Here is a 17,947-nt window from a genome sequence, read left to right on the forward strand (position 1 = left end):
CCCAAAGTGTGGGAATTACAGGCATGAGCCACCGTGCCCAGCCACACTTCAAGTTTAATGTCACCAACTTGAAGTTCCACCCAGAAAACTGCCTCCTTTTCCTGTTTTCTTCTTGTCCGCAAATGGCAGCTCCATCACCCAGGTCTTCCATCAGGCCTGTCATTGGCTATCCCCTTTCTCTCGACCCCACAGCCCCATCCACAGCTCCAGCGGATTCTGACTACTCAGTCGAAGAACGGAGCTTCCTCCCTACCCTACAGGCCCCAGGCACTCTCTTCTCACGTCCAGACTCCACTGCCACCTCACTGGTCTCCTTGCCTCACTTCTTGTCCCCCTTCCATCCATTCCACCCAGTGACCAGAAGGATCTCGAGAAAAGCGAATTGGGCCCTGCCCCTCATTTACCTTCAACAGCTTCCATGACATGTAGAATCAACCTGCAGACTGTTAACCTGGTCTAGGAGGGCCCCGCATGATCTGCCCTGCTCACCCCACCTCATCCCATGTCACATACTCCAGTCCCACCAGCCTCAAGTTCCCCAGGCAGACCAAGCCCTTACCATCTCAGGGCCTCCACACATGCTGTTCCTTCCTCTGGAACATGCTTCCCCAACATCTTACACCTCTTCTTCTTCCTCTTTTTTTCCATCTCAACTTGCACATCATCTTCCTAGGAAGGCCCTCCCCACCAACCCCTTCATGCCACCCTGGCTGGCCCTTCCGGCCACAGCACATATCATACGTTGTCATTCTATATGCATTCACTTGTTGACTGGTTTCTTTATCCACTGAGCTGTAAGCTTTGCAAAGCTAACGAGGCTACTCTGCCTAGATTCATCTCTGTGTTGTCAGCACCTAGCCAAGTGCCAGGCACATATTAGGTGCTCATTAATAATGGTCAAGTGAATTAATTAATGGATCCTGCAATCATGCATTGTGCTTTCTGGACACTTGGCCCTGTGCTGGGTGCTGCAGACACAGAGATGATGGAGAGACTGTCCTGTGGCGTTCACAGACTGCTGGGGAGACTGACAGGAAAATAGACAATCACAGAACTGCTAAATAAGTGCACTGATGGAGGAAGCCGGGACACTTGGCAGGCAGCTCTGTCTGCCCTTTCCTGCTGACCATCCTAACTGCCTGGGCATTGCCCCTCTCTCAGAACAGAGGCAACTCAGAGGCCGTTGTATGGACCCTGGAGTCACACAGCCTGGCCTTGCTACGTATTAGCTGTGTGGCCTTGGACAAGTCACTCAAAACAAAACAAAAAAATCCTGTTCAGAAGTCAGAGGCCTGGGTCCTCGACCTGCCTCCACCACAAGCGATCATGTGATCTGAGGTGAGGCCCCCCAACCCTGGGCTTCTTTACCCAGCAACAAAGGCCCATCCAGCTCTCCACCTTCTGGCTCTCAAATGCTTGGTCTCCCTCCACCAGACTCAGTGTTCTCTTGGCTGGAAATGCATGTGGTATTAAGTTGAGAAAAGCCAGGACGTGTTCATACATTTCATTTGTTTATTATAGAGTTTGGACTGGTGCAGAGCAACCGTGTCACTGAGAATTGGAACCACTTTAACATTTTCCTATGAAGGGAGAATTAAACCTTCATGGGGGAAATATGACGCATTTCTGAGTCCCAAAACCCCTCGTTCCTGAACTCTCCCTCCTTTGGCCTCAAGCTGGCCTATTATCGATCCTGGCCAGGAGTCCATCCACACTGTCCCTGAGCTCTTGCTCCTGGCCAGCCCAGGGCTGGGTGTCCCTGCATTTGAGGAACAGCCACTCTGGTGTGAGGTTGTTACCAAGACAGAGCAAAATCACCAGAGCTGCTTTGAAAAATTCAGGTGTCAGGCTTGACCCTGAGCTGACTGAGCCAGAACCCCAAAGGGTCCAAGCAGAGGTTTGCTTTCAGAGCTCCAAAAGTATTCTGAGGATTTTAAACCTCTTGACTGTCCTGGGGTCAGACCTTCTGGCTCCACAGCTTAGGAGCCCAGCAGGAGGCTGTGGTCCTCCCATCCCCAGGGGCTCCAAGCTGTGACCCAGGAAGGCAAGCGTTTTCTGCAGTGTGTCCTGGCTACAGGGCAGTGGTGGGGGAGTGGGGGGGTGGGGGCAGGGGGTTCCATTTGGGCTCACCAGCTTCCAGTTCCAACCACCTGCAGGTATGGGCCTCGAAGCCTGGCTCCCAGGACGTCTGTTCCCACCTCCTCTCCAGGACAAACAGCCACCCTTTCCCCATGCCAAGACCTGGAACCAGGCTGGTCACCCATTAGTCCCGCAGCATGCCACAGGGGTCTATCTCCACACTCCTGCTCCTGCCCAGCCCCTGCCATGCACGCCCTCTTTTAATTCTTTTAATTTAAAGTCTCACTCTGTATTCAAGACCTAGCTCAAGGTTCTGTGTGGGAAGTCCTTCCACCTCCCCATTTGTTGGTAAAATGGATGATGATCTGTCTCCAATGCTGACACTGTGTGTGACCTGCATGAGCTGAGTGTTGTTAGCTTAGTGACCTCACGGTCCCAGCTGGCATGCCACACAATGGGGGACAGGCATCTTTTAGTCCAGTAGTGACATCTATGTGAGCAAACCAACTAGTATCCCTATTCGGAAGAGCCACTCATCTCACTGAACAAGAAGGCCACTGTCGAGGGGTCGGGCCGGTGGCGTGGCCTCCTCCATGGGCAGGGTCATGTGCATCTTTGTTTTTGTCTGAGATCCCAGGAGGGGATCAGGTCATTGACCCCCTTGTCTTTCACACTGACCTCTGCCCAGTACTTAGCATGACAGATTTGTTCAGAAGCTGGAGATCTAAACAACAAGCAAAGGGAGGTGGTGAGGTGTAAAGAAGTGTGGGTGACTGCAAGGGTGGACGTGAGGGCTGAAAGGCCCCTGGGCTGCCATAGAGGGGTCACAGACACACCTTGCTCTGGAGAAAGGAGGCCCAGTGGGATGGCAGTGGGGCCAGTGGGGTTGGAGCCGAGTTCAGTCACTCTTCCCATAATCTGGCATCTTCCAGCTGTGGGCTCTTTTTTTCTAGAATTTCTCCAACCCAGCCCCTGGCCCAAGTCCCTCCTCAGACAGGTGTGCTTCAGTCCAGCTGAGTGCAGCCCACGCTTGACCAGTGGTGGCTTCATCTGTCACAATGTGGCGGGGGAGCAGGCAGCATGGGAGGGGGTGGTTGAAATCTGCAAAGGCTACAGGGCAGGAACAGGGTTTTGCAGTCACTCTCTAGATGTGCAAACGTAAACAAGCCTTTTAGCATCTGAGCCTCAGTGTCCTTATCTATAAAATGGGAAGAATACCTCCTTCACGGGGTTATTATGAAAAGTAAATAAGAGAATGTACGTGAAGACCCAGCATGGCTCCTGGTACATTATGGATGTCCAATGTTTTTCTTTTTTCTTTTTTGAAACAGAGTCTCACTCTGTTGCCCAGGTGCAGTGGCGTGATCTCATCTCACTGCAATCTCTACCTCCCAGGTTCAAGCAATTCTCCTGCCTCAGCCTCCCAAGTAGCTGGCATTACAGGCACCTGCCACCATGACTGGCAAATTTTTGAATTCTTAGTAGAGACGGGGTTTCACCACGTTGGCCAGGCTGGTCTCGAACTCCTGACCTCAGGTGATCCGCCCACCTTGGCCTCCCAAAGTGCTGGGATTACATGCATGAGCCACCATGCTTGGCAGATGTCCCATGTTTTTCTAACTTATTAAAGCATCACCAGGCTTCTTAGATGTGTCATGAATGCTCCCCCAGCCCGTGGCCACCTCTGTCACTGCTCTCAGCAGGAAGCCCCTTGGGTGGCCTCTTCCATCTTCACGGTTCTAATTAGCACCTGTAGCTCACCTGTCCCCTGCCCTGGAAAGCCACCCTTGACTGAGGCACACCTGGGTGCTCCCTCAACACCGGTACAGACCGTGCAGCATGCCCTGTTTCACCTGAGTCGTGCACACCTGCACATCCACAGGGCCTCCGCAGGGGCACTGGCCAGGTCCTGCCTACTTCTCCATGATGCACTCACCTGGCGCCCAGAGCCATTCCTTGCACCATGACAGTCAAAGCCTCCTTATCTGTCATGAATTCCTATTTTTTTTTTTTTTTAATTGAGACAGGGTCTCACTCTGTCCCTCAGGCTGGAGTGCAGTGGCATGACCACGGCTCACTGTAACTTTCAACTCCTGGGCTCAATTGATCCTCCCGATTTAGCCTCCCAAGTAGCTGGGACTACAGGCACACGCCACCATGCCCAGCTAATTTTTTAAATTTTGGGTAGAGATGGGGATCTCACTATGTTGCCAAGGCTGGCCTCGAATTCCTGGGCTTGAGGAATCCTCCTGCCTTGTCCTCTCAAAGTGCTGGGATTACAGGCGTGAGCCACCGCACCTGGCCCAATTCCTATTCTTACTGCCTCTTGCTTTTCTCTGCCCTTCACCCCTACAACCAAGCAGCCTTCATCAGCTTCCCATTCACATCAGCATTCCTTGCTTCAAGTAGTGCCTTCAGTTATCTCCTGGTTCTCTGTGTGTGTGTCTGTGTGTATTCGTTACCATTGCTGTGTAACAAATTATCAAACTTAGTGACATAAACACACTTCATGGTTGCCTCAGTCCCTGGGCCAGCAGTCTGAATGGGCTTGGCTGAGTCCTCTGCTCAGAGTCTCAGGCTGCAATCCAGGTGTCCGCTGGGCTCTGTTCTCATCCGAAGGCCCAACCAGGGAGAATCCGCCTCCATGCTCCCTCAGGTATGGACAGAAGTGATTCCCCATGGCTGCTGCCTGAGGGCCCAGCATTGACAGCTGTGCAGTGGAGCCACTCAGGTTCTAGAGGCTGCCTGCAGCTCCCCACCCCAGCTGTCTCCACAGGCGGCTCACAGCATAGCACTGCAGGTCATCGAGGCCAGCAGGAAGCCCTGTCCTCACCAGTCTTCTGAGTTAAAGTCTTCTACCACATAACCACAGGGAGACATCCCACAACCTTGTCAGGTTCTCATAGAAGTCACAGGCACTGCCACACTGTGGGAGGAGGATATACCAGGGCTCGGGTCATCGGGGTGGCCTGAGGGCGTGTCCACCTCCTTTTCTGTCCCGGAACCTTCCTTCTCTCTTCCTCTGTCCCCAGAGCAGCTGGATGTCTTTCAGAAGTCACTTCTGCTCACCTCTGTCCCTGGAGCCGGCTTGGGTTGGGTGGAGCCGCTGCTCAGCTTCTGTCCAAGTAGCTCATCAAGAACTTTCTTCTGAACAAGGACTGCTCCCTTACTGTAAAAATAATTCTGAAGAATATAACTCTCCCCCTTTCATCTGATTTCTCATTGCTCCATACAGGGCCTGCTACTGCCCGTGCCTGATCAATACATTTTCAATGAATAAGAAGCAGCGGAGGGCAGCAGCAGCAGAGTTCAGGGAAAGCCTCACCACCAGCATTTGAATGGGCCCTGGAGGACAGTTAGGAGCTGACCTTTAAAGATGTTTTCATATTTTAAAAATTTAGATAAAGCCCTGGCAACATAGTGAGACCCCATCTCTACAAAAAAAAAAACTTTTAAAATTAGCCAGGCATGATGGTGGGCACCTGTAGTCCTGGCTACTTGGGAGGCTGAGGTGGGAGGATCGCTTGAGCCCAGAAGGTTGAGGCTGCAGTGAGCCATGTTCATGCCATTGCACTCCAGCCTGGGCAACAAAGCAAGACCTTGTCTCATAAAAAAAAAATTAGATAAGCAAATTACAAACATTTTGGATAACAGAGAAGAAACCATCCTCTCACTCCACATTGCTAATTCTGCCACTGTGATTTCTTCTCTATAAGGTTTGTTCTTATTCTTACTGGTAAATTCACCAGATGCAGGGTGAGGTCCTTGGCTGATGGGATCAGAAGCCCAACTGTCTGGGCCCCAGAGCTGGTTGGGCCTGTCCCCTGATGCTAGCAAGGGGCAATCAAATATGCCACATACCGATTCATTCATTCCCAGAGATCAAGACACTTGCCAGCAAGGACAGTCATATGTAGGCTCTGGCCAGAGCCTCTCTGTGGGCTCACCATGCAGGGAACCCACCGGTTAAATCTGCCTGCTGGTGGGTACATTTAATTATTTAACTGTATAACCCAGTGTAACTCCAGGTTTGCCATTTTCAGTTTATTTCAGCCCTCCCTACCACCCCCGCCTTATAGTGGAGTCCCATCATATATATGTGCATTTAACTTAAGTGAATTCAATTACATGTGCTCTGAAAAAGGGAGAAAATCATTTAAATGAGACAGGAGACTCCTCCTTCCAAGGGCTCTGCCCCAGGTGAGCGCCACGAGAGAGGAGGGCCTGAATTGCCTCCACCAGCCTCTGTGCCCAGGCACCTCCTGAACAGTGAGCACCTCCCTGAAGCCAGAGAGTTTCTAGGGCTGCAGAGGGGTCGGTGTTTTAGATCACGGCCTCTAAGTGTATGCTGATGGTCTCATCTGGTGTTTGCTTAAAGAAACAGCAACCCACTCCAAGGCTGGAAGGAAAACTGTCTTGAATGAACTTACACAAAACTATACCTCCTGGACTCTATGGGCAACTTAAGAGATTTTCAAGGGCAAAATTAATTATACTTTGTTTTTGCTTTATTGACTTGAAACTGAATACACTGAATATGGTCCTACTCCCCTGTACCAGCAGGAAGCCCAGTGTCTCCCTCTGGAGGCCTCCACCCCATGGCCACAGTCAGCTTATTTCATTCAGTGGAAGCTTCTGGTGTAAACAGAGCTGGAACATGGGGTCCTGCCACCAGCCCTGCTGCTCTGGTTCCCTCCGCGTGGTGGCCCTATGGAACGCAGGTCCCGCACGGTCTGGTGGAAGTCTGCACACTGCCCCTTGCAGGTGCACAGTGCTGCTTAGGCCACAGGAATGCCTCCAGGCCCCTAGGTCCCCCCGAAGTGCTCGATAATTGTTCCTAAAGCAGCCTCAGTCATGTCCTGAGATCAGCTCCCCGGGAGTTGAGCCCCAATTCCCTTTTCCCTCCTACTGGGTTCATTTTGGGGGCCTTGAATGCCAGGCCAAATCAGCTGGGGGACTCTAGCGTACCCTGGTGCTAACTTCAAATCACAGGGAGCTGGGGCTCAGGTCTTAGTCTTTTTCCTCTCAAAAGGCCCTGATCCTCTGGTGCAAATGGGCACAGTTTTCCATAACTCTGCAGATCTCAAGTTCTCAAGGAGGAGGTGTCCATCAAGCCACAACAGCGCCTCCCTTCCCCTGACAGTGCTGCCTTCTCATCCGACATTTGCTGCTCAAAAGATTCTTTGCAAAATAAAATTGCCTGCAGGGGAACTTGCTCTGTCCACCCAGGAACAGAGAAGCCTTGGACAAAAATTAGAAAATTCTGCCTCACATTACATTAGTATAGAAACGAATTGTCTGGACGGGACCTGCACTGGGGCCCCCCTCCCATGGGTTTGCCCTCCTCAGCTGTCTTCCGTGTGCTGCCACAGTTCACTAACGCCATGCCAATTACATCTTTATTTAGAAAAGTCAAGCCTTTAGGGCCTGGGAGCCTTACTTTCTCATTCTCCCCCCAGCAGGCCACTTGTCACTACCCCAATCCTTTTTGCTTTCAACTTACAGTATAACCCAAAAAGTATCTTCCACAAAAATAAATCTGTAGCCTGCTTGCTTTGGTTTTCCCCCAACGTGGTGTCATAAGAATCTCCACGCTGCATCTTCACCTTGGTGATCCTGTTTTACTCACCCACTTGGGAGGCACAGAGTTTGCAAAGCCCTTTTCCTGTCACAAGGCACTTGGGAGGCTGCTAGACTCTTGGGGGAGCTGCCCTGCCCCAGGACTGTGGTCTCACCTCAAGTTCACCCTCTTAGCCTCAGGCACAAAATAGGCACAATGCTGTCTGCTAATTTACAAAGCAGGTCCCGGCAGGTGCTCTGTGTGTGTGTTTGTGTGCATGTGTGTGTTTGTGTGTGTGGCCCATTATGGCCCAATTCCACTGAGGCTAGACTTTGCACCCCACCTTGGGAGGTCAACTGAGCCTTGTTTTCACACATCCCCAGACAAGCTTGACACAAGGAATTAGGGGTAAGTCAGACCAGCATCTGGATCCAGCTAGAGCCTCCAATTCTCCACTTGCTTTTTGCCAAACCCTTCTCTCCCCTCATTCTTCAGTTTCTTAAACCAGGCGTCGTTCAGGGGAAACTGAATCCATGTGTTTGTGATTCACTAGGGCTGCACATGGTAGAGTGTTCTATGAGCTCCACATCATAGCAAAGACAGCCAAGCGTGGGTGTGGGTTTGTCTGTGAAGCTGTGTTGTGTGTGTGTGTGTGTGTGTGTTGTATTGTGTATGTATTGTTTTCCTTCCTATTTCTTGTAAGGACTTTAAACTGATTTTTCTTAGAATCAGGAAATCATGTTTGGCCAGAGAAACTCAACACTCCCTTCTCCCCTTCCTGAGGAACTCTAGTTTGGCAGAAAACTCCCAAACACCCACATTCTAACTTATTGGAAATGGGCCTGGGCCAAGCAGCTGTCAAAGTCTGGTTTGGGAGCCAGTGTGCAGGGGGCTGCCCAGACTCCCCAGGACAAGCCGTGAGCAGGAGGAGGCAGAGGAGCGGGTGGCCAGAGGGCCAAACCGGCACAGCCTGTGCTTCGGATGCTGCCCTCCGAGTCACGGGGCAGCCACAGTTCGACGAGCTCCACTGAACCTTCTGGTGTGAGCCCTGGGACCTGCCTTTGGCCCTCCTGCCCAGTCAGATGATTTGCCTTACTCATCAAGAGCGGAAACGTGGCCCATTGTGGGCTGCGGGTGGGGTCAGACCTCCAGCCTGGTGACTCCGAAAAACTCCCAGGCTTTATCCTGCACCACAGACTTCCATGCTCTCGCTCCCTTCCAGTTAGAGAATTCCTACTTGGCCTTCGAGGCTCCGTCCAGCTGTGCCCTCCTCTGGGAGGCCCAGCCTGATGCCTGGAGGGCTGCCCCTGCTCTGGCCGCTCAGTCACAGCCACCCCCACCCCTGGGTTGGTGTTGCTCTGCTGCAGGTCTCCCCACCCGCTGGCCAGAGCACCAGGAAGAACACAGACCCACCTCATTCCCTTCTGAGCCCCGCAGCAGCACCCAGTGCAAATGTTCAACACCGGGCAGGGTGGGCACATATCTCAGAGCCTGGGAAGGTGGATGAGGTTTTGAAAACTGTGCTGCCGCCCTTCTCTGTGGAGAACCGCTGCGCTGGAGAGAGGCCCCTGTGCCGGGCAGACTCCAGGGGCCCTGCTGGTGCAGGGAGGGGAGGCAGGAGACCTGAGTTCCCCTGACTCCTCATGGTCTTTGCCACATGGGCAAGGAAGGGGTGGGGGGTTCAGCTCACGTGGAGTTGGAAACTGGACCTGGCCCTGATTACCTTAGGGAATGCAGCCTTCTTGGTGGAGAATGGTTGAGAATGGCCGGCAGTCTGACGGTGAGCTCTGAGGGCTGCAGCTGTGGCTCCTCCAGCTTTTGCTTTTGATCCAGTTCAAGCTTGTCATTCGCACAGGTCCCAGTGGAGCGCCCTCTTGGCACCCAGGCCTGAGAAGGAGGGACCTTCAGAGGGCAGCAGGGCATGCCAGGGTAGCAGCACCCATCGCCCACACTCTGAGCCCCACACTCTCTCCCACCTTCCCTCCATGGAAATCAAGGTGGAGGCAAAGAGGTTTGGTCCATGTGGCTCCAGAGGGCTGGCTGGGCCCAGTGTGGCCCAGTGCTCTTCCCCGGAGGCGGATTTCATTGTGACACCAGGAAGGACTTCCTAATAAGCATCACCAGCTCATAGTGGAGGGGCTGACTCAGAAGGTAGTGAGTTCTTTGTCCTCTGAGGTATGCAAGCAGAGGTGGTGGAGGAATTTCTGCCCTTGGGAGCGTGTGCTGAGACCAGATGGCCCAGACTTTAGCTGAGTGGGAGTCTGGGCATGCTGCCTCAGGCCTCAGGAGGAGTCAGCTTGAGCATGGGGCTTTGGCAGAGCTGTCTGGGAAGCATGACTTGTAGCTGGTGCTAATGGGCATGGCACTGGCTGTCAGCTGTTGGGCCTGCCTTCTGCTCAGGGGAAAAAAAGAGTAAGCCACGATGTTCAGATGGACTGAAGGGACCCCTCTTGCCCGCAGACCCCCGAAGCCTCCTTCCTGCGGCCTGTCTGGTGGACTTCCTGCAGCTGCATCCCAGGGCCAGCTGGGGAGAGCCTCTGTGGCTCGGTCAGCCGAGGCCAGAGCCCAAGGACTTGGCTGCAGGGCTTGGGGCTCCTCACTGTCCCTCAGGTCCTCCCACTGCCAGGAGGTTGTGACTGGATGCTGTCATGCTAGCAGACTAGGGCTTGAACCCACTTACTGTGTGACTTTAGCAAGTTGCTTGCACACCTCCAGTGACTGGGAGGTCACCACTTCTCAAGGTAGTTCCTGCCAGAGCAGGACAGTTCTGCCAGAAAGTTATTCCTGGTGCTGAGCTGAGAGCCCTAGGGCTTTTCCCATCGTCCCCAGCATTCCCAGGTCTGCTGTGCTCCAGACCACACAGCACCTGCCCCCCCAGCCCCCCAGCTGCTCCCTGCAACCAGGCACGTGCCTCTGTCACCTGCTGCCTACCCCAGCTGCCCTCTACAGGACACACACACCCCGCACCGTCCCTTTCTCAATGAGTCAAGGCAGGTCTGCAGCAGCCTCTAGCAGCCTCCAGGCTTCTGAAGCCACAGACGGGGGGCCCACCAGCCCTTTGGCAGCCCCGCGTCCCAGGTGACTCACCAGCTGGCAGCAAACAAAGCCCAAAGTCCCTTCCCCACGTGTGCAGCCACGGCTCGGTCTCCTCCTCCCACTCCGGTGTTTGTGTACTCCAAGCTGTGGAAGCCAAGTGCGGCCCAACACATGTCTGTGTTCAGGCTCATTGTGTCAGAATTGGCCTGTGGTCCCAGCCTGCTGGGGTCTGCTTGGATTCCCAACTCCCTCATCCAACACATTAGCTGTTCCTCCCAGCTTCCTGTCCTCCACAAATCTGCTCCACATGCTGTCGGGGGCCTTGGCCAAGCCATTGATTAAAATGACCAGAAAGGAGAGGGCCGAAAGCAGAGTGCTGAAGCTGACCTCTAGACACCCTCTCTACTGCCCGGGACAGTCATTCAGGCTCCTTGTCCCTTCACCAAGCCATCTCTTCCCAGATTTCTGGTGCCAACTGTCTCGATGTCACACAGACACACAACGCCGTGGGCATTCCCCTAAGCCCATCCGGGGACCAAGGCTGGTACTGGTGATCTGTTCTCAGGAAACTTTCAATGGCTGCTCAGTCACCAGGGCACACAAGTCATCCTTTTCACGTCTGATCTAGAATGTCAGCCTCGTTCAGCATCACACACATCAGCCACCCTGCACCCAGGCCTGTTCCAGACCTTGGGTTCTAAGGACCTAGAGCCAAACTAGACTTAGCCTTGCCTTGGAGAAGTTCTAGTCTGCTGGGGCAGGTGGTCACAGACAGACAGTGATGACAGAGGAAATTATAACAATTGAAATGCAGTGCATACTTATCACATGCCATGCGCCACTCCAACCCAAGATTTGGCCTCACAGCAAACCGGCATCATCCCCACTCATCCTCAGTGGAAACTGAGGCACACCAAGGCCCAGTCACATGCCCAAGGGCTCCCAGTGAGTGAGGGATGCTTACGGGAACTTCCTCGCCTTGCCTAGGGCTCAGGGCGGCCTTCAGAGGGCGGTGGTGCCTGAGTGGAGACTTCAGAGCTGAGCAGCATCCAGAGGACAGGAAAGGAGAAGCAGGCGGGGACTGGGCTCCCGGCACTCCCTGCCAGCCCGTCCTGTGCCAGGCGCTGGGTCAGGCCCTGGGGATTCGGGTTGAGCCCACTAGCAGGGTGCTCCGTAACAAACTGGGAAGCACAGGGTGCCCTGGGGAAGTGGGTGAGATGGCTGCAGTCAGGGAAGGCTTCCCAGAGGCAGTGATGTCTAAGCTGACCCAGGGTCGGGGACATTGGGGCAGGGTTGTGGAAGGGATGGTGGATGGAGAGTTCCAGGCGGGAGGAACATCCAGTGCAAAGGTACTTCCAGGAGCAGAGTGGATGAGGAGGAGAGCGGCCCAGCCCCAGCGGACCCAGGGCAGGGAAGGAGCTGGGATGGTTGCGGAGGGCAATGGTGAGTCACCCCAAACTGGGGGAGGGGCACCCGGCAGCTGGGCAGCCTGCAGGCTCTCTTGGCTCTCTCTGCAGGGAGGTGCGACTTCAACTTTGACTTCATGGGGGCGTGGTTTCTAATCCCTCACCTTTGTAACCAGCGCTTGGCAAACGGCAGAGCTGCCCCGCACCTCCCAGTGTGAGATGGGGTCAGGAGTCCCCCACCTCAGGGGTTGGTGCGAGAACCAGAGGAGGGTCAGTCAGCAGCCTTTTTCTCCCTCCACGGGGAGCCTGGCAGTCTTTGCCTCCCTTCCCCCACCCCTGCAAGTGGAGCAATTACCAGATTGAGACAGGCTGGGCCTCCCCACTGCCTCTGCGGGTTAATGTCTCTAATCACTGCAATCTCTTGATCCGCAATCCCTGGGCTCTGAGTGGTGGCCAGATGGCTCAGGAGGGAGTTCCAGCCTCCAGACTCCCAGAGGCTCTTCCCTGGGGCCCTCAAACACCTCAGGTGCTCCCAGGAGCACCCAGCCAAGCGTGGAGTGGGAGAGAGGTGGTTGCCTATTCTCCCCTCACCATAAATCACAGAGCCAGAAGGAATGTTTGAAGTCATCCTCATGGAACCTCCCACTCTATCTGGAAGCCTCCATCTAGCATCTCAACAGGTGGCCATCCAGGATCCACTTGGATGCCTCCAACAATGAGAAGCTCACCACAAATCTGAGGCTTGTTACCACAGGCAGGCTGTGAACTCCGAGATTGAATTAAAAAGGCTTTACATGGGCTGGATCACATTAAAATCATAGTCAGCTGGGCTGGGTGGCTCACACCTGTAATCCCAGCCCTTTGGGAGGTCAAGACAGGAGGATCATTTGGGCTCAGGAGTTCAAGACCAGATTGGGCATCATCAAGAACCCCCCCCCATCTGTACTAAAAATTTTTAAAAATCAGCCAGGCATGGTGTTGAGTGCCTGTAGTCCCAGCTACTTGGGAGGCTGATGTGGGAGAATCATTTGAGCCTAGGAGGTCAAGGCTACAGTGAGCCATGATCGTGCCACTGAGCCCCAGCCTGGGCAACAGAGTGAAACCCTGTCTCAAAGAATTAATAAAAAATAAAATCATAGCCCAAACCAGACCTTTTCCCCCACCACCGGAGTTACACCAGGTTTGTACCACAGAGAGGCACTGTGGGAGGGGGGAACCCCACAAGGTTCTGAATCAGAAATCCCTGTTCCAATCTTGAAGTTATGGTTCACAAACTGGGGGGCCTGGCCAGTTGCCTCCATCTCCCTGTGCTCCATTTTCCCCATCTGTAACTCAGAACTATTGTATTGGGTTGTCCAATACAACAGCCACCAGTCAGAGGAGGCTACTGAGACCTAAAATGCAGGCAGTGCAACTGAGGAACTGAACTTTTAAATTAAATTTAATTTAATTTAAAATTTAAAACCTGAAGCAATATAAATTTTTTTTTTTGAAACGGAGTTTCACTCTTGTTGCTCAGGTTGGAGTGCAATGGCGTGGCCTCAGCTCACTGCAACCTCTGCCTCCCGGGTTCAAGCGATTCTCCTGCCTCAGCTTCCCGAGTAGCTAGAATTACAGGCATGTGTCACCACACCCAGCTAATTTTGTATTTTTAGTAGAGATGGGGTTTCACCATGTTGGTCAGTCTGGTCTCGAACTCCTGACCTCAGGTGATCCACCTGCCTCAGCCTCCCAAAGTGCTGGGATTATAGGCGTGAGCCACCGTGCCCAGCCTAAAAATTTTTCTATTGATGACACATTGAAATGATAATATTTGGAATAAACTAGGTTAAATAAAGTATTAAACTTAATTTCACCGAAAAACTAATTTCACCTGTTTCTTTTTACTTTTTAATGTGACTACTAGAAAATTCTAAATTACAAATGTGGCTCGCAGTGGAACTCCACAGTGCTTCACTCAGAAGGTTGTTTAAGGATCCAGTGAGCTGGGTGTTCAGGTGTCCAGGGAACAGTAAAGTCCCAGAGAGATGATGGCTTCTGAGGCTGCTGGGTCCTCCAGGAGGTGTCTTCTCCATCACACAAGAAGACAGGCTCAATCTAGAAAGAATAGAGAATGTGAAGGACTAGTCAAAACAAAACAAAAATTACTTATAACACCCAAAGATAACAGTTACATTTCCTATAGAGTTTGCTTGTTTCCGTGCCTGTCCACGCGACCTGGTCTCCCACCACCACTGGGCACCAGCTGCAAGTTCTCAGAAAAGTCACCTTTAACAGCTTGACCCTGAAGCCTGGGACCTTGAGGAGCCTCAGCAGGAAGGAACCCCTCAAAAAGCCAAAGGGCAGGGCCTTACACCTCCTTTCTGTGCCTGTGAGTTCCGAGTGGAAGCCAAGCCCTCTGCATGCCCAGCTCCCATTCTTCTTGGCCTCCGCCCTCACCTGCCGTGGCCCTGGCATTCCAGGGGAGGCTGGCCTGCGCTGCCAGCTGTCACCAGCAGTTCCCGCGGCTGCTCACCTCTCCTTTCCACCATTTGTGGGAAGGGAGGGAGGCTCCAGCACAGAACGACTTGGGTCCCAGGATTCTCTCCATTTCGTCCATGGGTGCTCTTCTGTCCAGAGCCGATGGGGGCCCCAGGGTGGGGTCAGGGGTCCCTCTTGCTCTGTCTAAAACCTACACTCCCTCTCACATCTCAGTCTGTCCCTGAGTTGGCGCCATCCCCGTGTTAGGCCTCTTCGTCCCCAGGGGGGGCCTTCTGAGGGGCCTTTATCCTTTTCTGAAATCCAGTCCTCACCTGCGCCCCACTCCATGCAATCCCTCAGACACGTCTATGTGCCTAGACTGCAAATCCGGAGGGAGTCCACCATCCCAGGAGGTTCCAGGGCTCACTGCAGAGATGCAAACAATCTGGTAACTTGCTTTTCCACTTAGCATTGATTTAGGAACACCCTTCCAGGGACACGATCACTCCTGATGGCTGCTATACGGTCCCTTTCTATCTAATCTGCATTGGTGAGTTCTTAGGTCAGGTTTTTGATCTTACAAATACTACTTCAGTGACCCTCCCAGTACACCATGTGTACTCTGATCTTCTCAAATGGAAGGAATTGTTAGTTCTCCCTTCTAGACATCCAGCGAATTCTGCTGCCTGAGTTGTGCTGAAGTGCCACAAGGCCACCCTACTCCTGAGCTCAGCCTATCTTCTCTATCCCTTCTATCACCAATCTGTCACTAATCCTCAGATATTACCTGAGCTCGGACCACATCGAACAGCACGGTGTCTCACACTTTCCAGCCTCCCTTGTGCCTTCCGCTGTCTCACTGCTGGGCATGTCTGCCCCATCTCCAAATCCTTTCCCATTTCCAAGAGCCAGCTCAAATGCCACCTCCTCCAGGGAGCCCTTCCTGACTTCCCTAGCTCGAAGTGATTCCCCCTTCTCTGAATAAAGACAGCATTTCCTTGTCCCCGCTTCCCTTGCGGTTCTGTTGCTCCCACATAGTCCAGGGGCCATTTGAGTACACTTGTGGCCCAGTGTCCTTTCCATCTCCCTCCCCATTCCCTGGCAGATTAGGAACTCCTTGAGGTCAGGGACACGTTCTGATTTCTTCCTGTGGGCACAGGGCATGGCACGGAGTGGGCATGTGCGAAAGGTTTGAACACACATGAATGAAGGAGGACAGGCCTGGGTCTGGCCCTGAGTTCTGGCCCAGCCGGGCACTGCTGTCCTGTGTGACCTCAGGCAGGGCCTGCTCTCGGGGACATGGCTTCCCTGTGGCCTGAGGCGGATGGACCCCACTGTGGGGGGTTCTGTCATCGTGGGAGGACTGTTTGGCCCTGGGTTGATGCGCCGGCCCTGCGTGGGATAATCTCTCTTGGATAATGATTGCAGGGCAGCCCCCCATTTCCTCTGGCTGCACAATCCCATTATGAGCCCTTCAGGATTTATGTCTAAGACCCACCCTAAGCCCATCACTAACATACGGCATCCTGGCAGATGAGGATGAGCAGAGATTGTAAACACTCATTCATTCATTCATTCATTCATTCACTCCTTCACTCAGCAGTCTGCTACCAAACAGCAGACCCAGCATTCAATCAGAACCTGGCCCAACCCTGGAGGCGCTTCCAGTAAAGAGTCCACAGTCCAGTGAGGTGGGGGCAGGGACAGTGGGAGGCACAGGGACTGTGGAGCCAGAGGAGGAGGCTTCACTCAGCCTGGTGGTCAGAGAAGGCTTCCTGGAGGAGGGGATGCTCAAACTGTGTCTTACCAGAAGAGTAAGCCATTGCGCCAGTGAGCAGGCAGGGCAGGGCCCTCACAGGCGGTGGCTCCCGCTGGGGGAGGGGGCCGGTGTTCATGCTCAGCCTGGGGCTGGATGCTGCTGCGTGGAATCTAATGATAAGAGGAGCGTGGCTGGGGATTATCTGCTCTTGTTTACATGATTAAAACCAGACAAATACTTCTTTATCTGAAAGAATGAAAGGGCTTTGGGGAAAAATCGTTTCGGCAACAAAGCAAAGCACAAGCATTTCCTTAATTAATCTCTCACTCTCCCCACACCCCCCACCATCCCACACCCCCCACAACAGCTGCAAGAAGAGTCGCTCTGGGGCTCCGGGGCTCCAGTACTCTGGGGCTGATCTGCACTGGTAGGCAGAAAGCCCAGGCCAGGGTGGCTAGGAGTGGGGAGGAGCCGAGAGGGGAGAGACCCACAGCCCTCTCAACACAGCCCCCTATGACAAGGAGCCTGGGCCCAGGCACAAACTCAAGATGTCCCCATTTTACAGATGGAGATCCTGAGGCCCAAAGATGGGGGAGGGAGTGACTTGCTTGCCTGAGGCCACACAGCCAGTTGGTAGAGCTGGGACTAGGACCCGGGTCACCAGCCCCCAGCCCGCCTGCAGTGCCGTCCTCTCGGGACCCACAGGGAAGTCAGACTCGTCCCTCCTCTCACAAACAGACAGGCAGGGTCCTGATGGAGCAGCCAGGGGCTGTGGGGGTCCTAGAATGGGCTCCTCGCTCTGGGGGAGAGGCAGGTAGACCTCAGAGGTAGCCCAAGCTTGGTCCTGCCTAGTGGGCAGGAGTCAGGAGAGTGAAGGAAGCTTCTGAGAGGACACCAAGCATGGGAAACTTGGGGCAACAAAGCAAAGAACACGCATTTCCTTAATTAATCTCTCACTCCCCCCACAGCATCCCAACCGTCCCACAGCCACCCTGGCCTGGGCTCTCTGCCTAGCAGTGCAGAGGTCTCAAGGCGCAGACGTGCGTGGCCTGCACCCTGGGGTGTGGGGGAGAGGGCAGAGCAGAAAGAGAGGCTGGAAGGAGCACAGGACTGGATTGTTGGAAGAACGGGGTTCCCTGGAGCACTGTGAGGCAGCTGGGCATGGCCAGGAGGGGCTGAGTGAGCGCTGAGTGCTCGACCAGGCCCTGGCATTCCCACCACAGCCCCTGACCCCCTCGCCCTCCCAGCTTGATGTCCGGACTTGCCTCCCTGGATGCCAAGACCTCCAGCCGCCTGGGCGTCCTCACCGTGGCGTACTACCTGTGGACCACCTTCATGGCTGTCATCGTGGGCATCTTCATGGTCTCCATCATCCACCCAGGCAGCGCGGCCCAGAAGGAGACCACGGAGCAGAGTGGGAAGCCCATCATGAGCTCAGCCGATGCCCTGTTGGACCTCATCCGGTAACTATTGCCACCCACAGCCCGCTTGGGAACGCCAGGCCCAAGCCTGCTCTGCCAGGTCCCCCAGAGGCCAGGACGGGGTATGGGGATGGGGGTGATCACGGAGGCCATGATCACTCTGGTGGGTTGAGCTCTGGGCTGCCCGCCGGGCTCATGCTGCATCGTCTGCCCCACCAAGCTGGAA

The 17,947-nt window shown here is 54.0% G+C and overlaps 2 protein-coding genes across 2 annotated transcripts in view; one reads left to right on the forward strand and one right to left on the reverse strand.

Moving 5' to 3' along the window:
- CPT2 (carnitine palmitoyltransferase 2) overlaps positions 1 to 9,694 on the reverse strand; it is an 89,801-nt gene extending 80,107 nt beyond the window's left edge. The window contains exons 1-2 of the mRNA XM_063655788.1: positions 9,363 to 9,694; positions 2,916 to 3,189 (exon numbers count right to left, since the gene is read on the reverse strand). The gene's annotated coding sequence lies outside the window, so the exon portion shown is untranslated. The remainder of the gene's footprint in view (positions 1 to 2,915; positions 3,190 to 9,362) is intronic.
- Positions 1 to 17,947, forward strand: part of SLC1A7 (solute carrier family 1 member 7) — a 55,769-nt gene that overhangs the window by 9,742 nt on the left and 28,080 nt on the right. The window contains 1 exon segment of the mRNA XM_054487399.2: positions 17,548 to 17,763. Within this exon segment, the coding sequence (XP_054343374.1) occupies positions 17,548 to 17,763 (216 nt within the window).

Source organism: Pongo pygmaeus, chromosome 1 (genome assembly GCF_028885625.2).
Source record: "Pongo pygmaeus isolate AG05252 chromosome 1, NHGRI_mPonPyg2-v2.0_pri, whole genome shotgun sequence".
Taxonomy (NCBI): domain Eukaryota; kingdom Metazoa; phylum Chordata; class Mammalia; order Primates; family Hominidae; genus Pongo; species Pongo pygmaeus.